General features: G+C 47.9%; 1 protein-coding gene across 1 annotated transcript; it reads right to left on the bottom strand.

Moving 5' to 3' along the window:
* Positions 1-5,382: 5,382 nt before the first annotated feature.
* Positions 5,383-7,165, bottom strand: LOC135324765 (growth arrest and DNA damage-inducible protein GADD45 gamma-like). Its single transcript, XM_064501669.1, has 4 exons — positions 7,003-7,165; positions 6,773-6,874; positions 6,448-6,661; positions 5,383-6,057 (listed from the first exon to the last, which is right to left on the bottom strand). The coding sequence occupies exons 1-4, from the start codon at positions 7,053-7,055 to the stop codon at positions 5,947-5,949; spliced, it is 480 nt and encodes a 159-aa protein (XP_064357739.1). The 5' UTR covers positions 7,056-7,165; the 3' UTR covers positions 5,383-5,946.
* Between the last annotated feature and the right edge of the window lie 279 nt (positions 7,166-7,444).

The following is a 7,444-nucleotide window of genomic DNA, read 5'->3' as shown; positions in this document are numbered from 1 at the left end:
CTGTACTAAAACATGTTTTGTGACATTGTCACAATTTACCCAGGTGATTCGGTGCGCTCTGTAACATCTTCTCTTCAGGCACAGTCCTACTCATCCTTATGTCATCTGGAAATCATCCCCAAATGTTGCATGCCATTACGTCTACGAAGATGGTCCAGCCATGCTGAGATTGGCAGCCGAGGGAGACGGGGTCTGCCCTGGTGGTGGCTCCTCAATGTGTCCCCACCGGGTCCCCACAGGGCAGGAGCGCTGCTGCGGGGCCGGGCTCTTCCCAGAGAAACCCCATGCCCTGAGGCCGGGTAATGCAGGGGGATCAGGAGACTCGCTTTTAAACAGGGGAATAAAACCTGAGGTTTGGTGTAGAAGTTTTTCGCTATACACCTCAATAAGCCGACTCGCTGAGGAATTTTGACTCCGGCTCCCAATGAGGATATAGGTATCTGAAGGTGGGTCTAGGCACCTAGTTTTTGGAAATCAGATTTGAACATTTCAGCCTCCCGTATAGGCATTTAAATGGCAATTACCAGGCACCATTGCTTCCTGCTGACTTCAGTAGGATGCTGGTCTCCAGTGAAAGCTAGGCCACCTTCACTAAGTGCACCAAAATGGGGAGTAGGAATCTAACCTTAGATTCAAAGGTCTGAAAAGCCTTAATTTCACAGTATGCTGGAACAGTGAAAATTTGCTGTGATAACGGAATTCATCTTGGGTTTTCTTCCTCGAATTTTATCACACTATTCTGCCATAAGTTATAACCTGTGGGAGTTTCTATAAGAAAGCAGAATAGCTCTTTTCTTCTTGAAAAAGAGCGTGGGGGGCGGGGGGCAATGAGTCAGAGCATGCAGGTAATATTAAATCACTCAGTAGATCACCTGATATAGCTCTATAGTTTTCTCTCAGTTGTACACACTGCACGTAAATCACCAGTGTGCATTCGTACTAACTTTTCAAATTCATGATCTTGGAGTAAAGATAGCTCCAGGGAGAGGACTGGGTGCACAGAGGAGAATAACTTTGTGTTCCTTCCATGCATAAAAGTCAGAAAATAAGCATGGCAAATCAACCGTATGCCCATGCAGTGGGAGGCTGGAGGAGCTCTTATAACCAATGTAGCTTTAATGCTTTGGATCTAATTATGCACTTAAAGATATCGATGCATCCAATTAATGCTTCACATACACTCCAACATTTTGAATGTGGAATGTAAGGATATCTTGCTGCAGGATACTGAAGAATAATAGAAGTATTCACTCTTTCAATATGACGTAATTACACATCAAGCATTTACTAAGCTTTTCCAGTATCCTGTCATTGCTTGTTCAGACTTTACAAAGTGAGCAAATCATACCTGCCGTGATGGAATGGATAAGGAATGAGCAGGAATCCAAGGCCATTTTCACAAAAACCTCTAGAAAGCATGGCTCCAGTTACGCACACTCTCTGTACGGCTCCGTCTTTCTGCCAAACTCGGCTTTTGCCACTGCTGCTTAAACAGATGCCCTGAATTTGAGATCCTGCAGATGTATGGCCATGAGCACAGCTGACCTCCATGTGTGTCCCTACAAGGAATACGATATTCACACATCCTTCTCCATGCATCTCTCTTGATCACACATGCAATGACGCTTGCTTCCAGCACTAATATATTTTCTCTGCGCTTGACATGGCGTAACCTGGGCACACTCTGCTCGTTCCTTTTGATGACAGGGGATCTGGGAACAAGAGGTAATAGATCTGTTGACATGAATCACGACTCCTTTACATATCTGACGGTGCAATGGCATGTTTCCGCCGTTAGCACTTTTGCAAAGGCTGGCTCCTTGCAGAACATAGGTTAATTCAAGCAGCCTCCACCTACGATTAAAACTCCACCAGTTTTGCAGAATTTGAAGCCTGCAAGAGGGTATATCAGCTTTCCTTCCCTGAACATCCAATGCTATAAACCCTTTTGGAGCAGTCCTCCTAGCAGATGCACAGATTTTATGGCCACATGATGCCGTGCAGCAGTTTGCCTGCCTCTAATACACTTTTTATTAGCTTCCTTTTCATACTTCCGACTCAAGAGCAAAGAGAAAGCTTTGTTTTCAACAACTGTGTCCTGTGTGCCAATATGCATTTATATTCTGATAAGACAATAAGTCAGTTAACTCAGTATAGTATATACTAAAAGAATCAGGCATCTAAGGCAGAGATCAGAACTACAAGAGAGGAAAAATTACTTAGAGTGATGCACAGAAGTGTAACAGGAAGAAAACAGAATTAAGGGAAGGAAACAGACTGCATATGAGGGGAAATTCTTGTCAGTCAGCACTGTTAGATGGGGGAATAGATACCCACGTGAAGAAATGTAAACCATTGCTCAAGAAATCTAAAATGAAACTTTATATACCGCTAAGCACAAAACTGCACTCACAAAAGTATAGGCAGGACAACCTAAATAATAGTTCCTATGCTTAAAAACCTGTGATTATAATGTTGAAATACACAGTTCTGATCACTCTGCAGCACATGAGTGGGTGGCTTCAGGTGCAGATCTCCTTGGCTACAACAGACCTCCTGGTTAAAACCTGCATTCCGGTGAGGACCTGTACAGCCCTGCCTCCCCAAGCCCCAGCAAAATCATCTACCTCCGAGCTGCACCCACTGTGCCTTTCGCCCCATAAGCTCTTCTGCACTTTTAACTAAACCTCCCTTTCTTCTCTGGCTCCCACCACAGGCACCAGCACATCTACCGTGGCTCCACCACCTCTCCCATCTGCTCTCGCACCCACAGTTGCTCCCAGCCTACCATGGAAAGCAGAGTTTCATGAGCAAAGCACTGACTCCCCGACTCCAAACAACCCGGCACCGGGATCCTGCCCATCCTGCCTGTCGCTAGGCTGGCTCGTCTCCTGGCAAGCCACCTTTATTATTAATTACTATAAACCTCAGTCTCTCTCCCAGATCCCCCTGATATAGCCGTCTTGCCACGGTGTATAAAGACCCCACAGCATGGAGGATGCAAGCCCTGTGGAAGACCTCACAGCAGGATTTGCTGGTGCTATACACCTTCAGTAGCTCGGGCTGGGCACTTCTGTTTCCCGGGAAGGTGAGCGATGTGGGGCACACCGTTCCAGATGCGAGCAGTTACCATTCCCTCTCCCATATACCTGGCAACCCGCCCTGGACATCTGGAGAGGCAAACAACATCACCCGCCGAGCCGTTCCCACTACAGGCAGCAATACCCTTGTCCACTGTCTATCTTTAACAAGTGTATGGCTGCTCCTTGCACTGTTGTATAGCTGAGCGTGGAAAGATGGAGTCTGCTTGTATCAGTAGGTACCAGCTGCTGAATTTTTGCTACATTAAGTAGTGTTGATCACTGGAAATATTTGCAGCAGTACGTAGCTTGCAAGTTATATCTGTCTTTGGTTGCAAAGCTGTATTAATAACATTTCCAGGCTGACGGGTTTAATACTATTTGCGTTACACTGTATCTGCATCGAGCCAGAATGGATTTCAGTAGAATTGTATGGTCACTAAAATAAGAAATTGTGTACTTCTCCTAAGGCACAGTTTATAGCTTCCTAGGACTATCGGAAAGGCCAAGGTCAGCCTCCCATCTTCCAAAGGCCTAGAGGCAACATCCTGACAAGAGTATTTTGGTGTTGCTTCATTAGTTTCATTGCTTGCTGTGCAGTATGTTTATTCCATGCAGGCTGGAAGGTTAAACTTTCTACCAGGTACAACCATCTGTGCCTGCAGTCTCGGCTACCAAACTTGTCACATATTTGTTTGCTATAATTGTTATACCTGTTTCAGAACTTCCTTCAATCTTATCTACTCAGCCATTTGTTTGAACTACTCAAGGCTGCAATGTACTGCTCATACTTTGCAGAAAAGTTGATTTCAGGACACTTCATTTTAATCTGTTCTTGGCCCAGCATACTGAAAGCAAAGAGCAAAATTCTCTTTCTTAGCTGTAAAACCACTGAAAATAAAGAAGCCTGTATTTGCTCATGCAAAAATATAAAACATTAATAGGGCATCCAGACTTGATAAAAACTGGTTTCCATTGGTGTGTGCTGCAGCTCCTGGAGCAGTTTTTTTTTCTCTGAGCTCCATGTGACTTTTCTCAAAATCCTGTAGTGAAGACAGTCAATGAGTACAGGTTAAGTAGAAAAACGGGCTGCATAGTAAGCTCTTCATCTTACATGCAAGAAAGAGTATTTACAGGTCTGAGTTCCTTACAGTTTTTTGCTTCAGCTTAAGCTCTGGTGATAGTCATCATACTGTATCATACTATATAGTAACAAAGGCCAGTCAGCACTAAATACCTAGAATACAATGGGGCATATTTCAGCACAGGAATGTTAGGACTGAATTTCAACTTCCCCTTTCAAGAACAATGAAACCAAGAGCAAGCAGTTTCCCAGAAACCACAACTGTAAGTTATTCCACGTAGAGATGGCTACTTCTCTGCAAATGCTAGTGTCAGTCACAGCAAGCCCATCTAGAGGAAATGTAATTGTGATACCACATATTTTTAGTGTCTATAGAGGAAGTGAATAGTTTAGCTTTCTTACTCTCTGGAGAAGGATTAATTACTATGCTGTTTAATGTTGTTAGAGCACAAATATAGACTGCACAGAAATGGGAAGTCCATTGCTAGGGATGGCATTTTCCCTTTTAACATAAGGCAAGATCCATCCACCCCTATTAACTTTCCATGACAGGATCTCTAAAAAAAGGCCACACAATTCTTAAAGTGTTTTGAACTTAATTTGAAGTTGTCATGCAATTAAGTTACACAATTGCCTTCTGGAGTGACAGCTTCTATTGTTACAACATATGGCAATCAGACAGCAGCTTGTGGCAGATGTGATGTTTATTCAGTATTAGCTAGTTTTAGATTTAACTATGTCATTCTAATCAAAGCAAATGCTAGATGTTTTTGACATCTTAGGGTTCTGCAGACTCCCATCATGTTTAAACTGCTTTTGTCAAGTTGGAACATTGCAGCTCTGAATGAGTCTAAGTCATATTTAGCAACTAATGATGTAATTTACTGGAGGTCTGTATTCCAGAAAATCCATGTTTCTAACATGTATTGTGTTCCTTCGGTAGACTACAAAGACCACCTATTACAATAACTGAGCTCATTAAGTATGCAGCGCCTTAGTCTTGCAAGCTGTTGCGATAAGCAGCTGTTGCAAGAGGGTGAAAGGTTGAATTATCAACTTGGAAAGCATAGCTCTTCATTCAGCCAGCCCAGGAGAGAAAGTATTTCAGCAATAACTCCATCGCTACAGAATATACCTTGGACTACAGCACATGAGTAAAACATCACTGGTATTTCAGTGACATGTTTCCCCACCCAGTAAGCAAGACACTCCCAGAAATTAATTGTCAAAAATTTATTATGAAAGCTTCAATAGCAGCAATTTCAGTAAAAATTATTGCATTATTAAACCAGTTCTGCAGAGTGGCCCAGAGGCCTGTTGAAGTCTGTCTGCTTAAGAGTCTCTGTATATTTGTCTCAGTAACCAGTCTCAAGTAGTCCATCAAATATTGAAACTTTCCTCTCTTCATGTTTTGTAGACAGCACCAACAGTTCCTAGTTACAGTATTCTGTCCAGTCCTTCTGTAAATTTTTGGCCCACTTCCCCCAACCTTCTCTGCCTTCTGAAACAGCTCCACTTGACCAGGAAACTTGCAATACTTCTTTCAGTTCCATGGTATGTCAGCCTCCCTGCTGCTGCAGCCTACCAGGGCTCACTGCTGGAGCGAGCTGGTCTCTTCCTTTCTCCTCAAGAGCCCACTGCGTGCCAGTCTGAGCGACTTTAATCCAGTCTCTTGACCAGGCTAATCCATGGAATCAGCAGCTTGTTGCACACTTTGGTGAACCACCACCACATTGAGAATGCAACAAAGGTTTTCAACCTCCCCAGTGCACCAGATCCCCATCACTCAGGCAGGGCAATAGTTGGCACCCAGTCATTGACATTTCGGCTCTCTTCACAAAACAAGTTCAGCTTTTCTAGAGCTGGGTCCTTCCAGCCATCTTCATTTGGGTTCTGTCAGAGGAAAGAAAGTTGCACACCATAAGTACAGCCTGCCAGCTGAAGTCATCACAGTATTTACAGAAGCATTAGCATAATAAGCAAAGTATTTAACTGGCTTCTCTGTCCTGATATGGGCAATGCAGGAAGCACTGAGATGTTACCCTTGTAAGCAACAGGGGAAGTCCACAGTTATAAGAAAAGCAGCCTGGTATTACTCAACTAGTTTACTCTGCAGCATGTCCTAAGTCCCCTTTCCTTGCCCAAGAGGGGATTTAGGGATTTAACTACCTGCAGCAAGTCAGCTTCCCTCCCCCCCACCAAAGGCTCTGCCTGCCCCCAGCAGAGCCAGCACAGTCCCAGGGGCAGCACGCAGCACACCCCCTGCCTCTGGGGGACACCCACCGTGATGAGGATGCAGTGGAGGTCCCGCGGCTCCCCAGACTCCTCGCTGGGCCCCACGATGGCCGCCAGCTTGGGCACATCGTTCACCCGCACGATGTCAATGTCATTCTCGCAGCAGAAAGCCTGGATGAGGGTGAAGTGGATCTGCAGGGCAATGTCCCCCTCGTCCTCCTCGTCCGTGGCCAGCACGCAGAAGGCGACATTGTCCGGATCGCTGCGGGAAGGGGGAAGCAGCGCGTTAAGCCTCACGGCCGGCACCGGCGGCCCCCGCCGCCCCGAGCGCCCGCCGCCGCCGGCCTCGCCGCCCCGGCCCCGAGATACTCACACATTCATCAGCTTGGCCGACTCGTAGACGCCGGCGGTGAGGCAGCCGCGGCGCTGCGCCGACACCAGCAGCTCGTGGAGGGCCTTGCCGGCGCCCTGCATCCTGCAAGCCGGGGAGAGGAGCACAGAGTCAGCGCGGCGCCGCAACAGTCCGCAACGGTCCCCAACGGCCCCAGCCCCGCGCCAACGGCCCCGCAGCCCGCCCGCCGCTCAGTCCCGGCCGAGACGCACCGGTCGTGGCCCTCAGGCACAGGCTCCTGTCCGTGGACTTCCTCCAGAGTCATAACGGCAACGGTTCCCCCACGCGCGGCCGCCAATAGATCCCAGCGCTCCGCTCGCCACACAGTCCCCAGTCAGTCTGAGGCAGCAGCTCCGCGGCCGCCCTATTTATAGCCCACGCGGCTGCCGCGCCGGCAGCTGGCGGCGCCTCGCGGCCTCCCATTGGCCGGGAGGGGAAGGGGGGGCATTATTATGCTAAACGGCGCGCGCCGAGGGGAGGAGCGGGCTGGCTCGTGCCGGGAGGCCACGTGGGGAGGGGGGAGAGGGGGCGGGGCCGGGGTGACAATGCGGCGGGGCCGCTGCCTTTGTTGTGGTGTTACCGGGCAGACTGCGGCGGGGGCCGCCGGCGCCCCCCACCGGGGCGGCACACGCTGCCTCCGCGCGCCGCCACGGC

The sequence above is a fragment of the Dromaius novaehollandiae genome, chromosome Z (genome assembly GCF_036370855.1).
Source record: "Dromaius novaehollandiae isolate bDroNov1 chromosome Z, bDroNov1.hap1, whole genome shotgun sequence".
Classification (NCBI taxonomy): Eukaryota; Metazoa; Chordata; class Aves; order Casuariiformes; family Dromaiidae; genus Dromaius; species Dromaius novaehollandiae.
The sequence above is the reverse complement of the archived record's forward strand: the minus strand, read 5'-3'. Positions and strand labels throughout refer to the sequence as shown.

What these genes read in the sequence shown, in the direction of transcription:
- LOC135324765 (XM_064501669.1), bottom strand. Translation starts at nt 7,055, where the DNA reads ATGACTCTGGAGGAAGTCCACGGACAGGAGCCTGTGCCTGAGGGCCAC. An exon ending in TCGGCCAAGCTGATGAATGT is followed by an intron (nt 6,662 to 6,772) that starts GTGAGTATCTCG and finishes CCCTTCCCGCAG; the next exon opens with CGATCCGGACAATGTCGCCT. An exon ending in TCCACTGCATCCTCATCACG is followed by an intron (nt 6,058 to 6,447) that starts GTGGGTGTCCCC and finishes TTCCTCTGACAG; the next exon opens with AACCCAAATGAAGATGGCTG.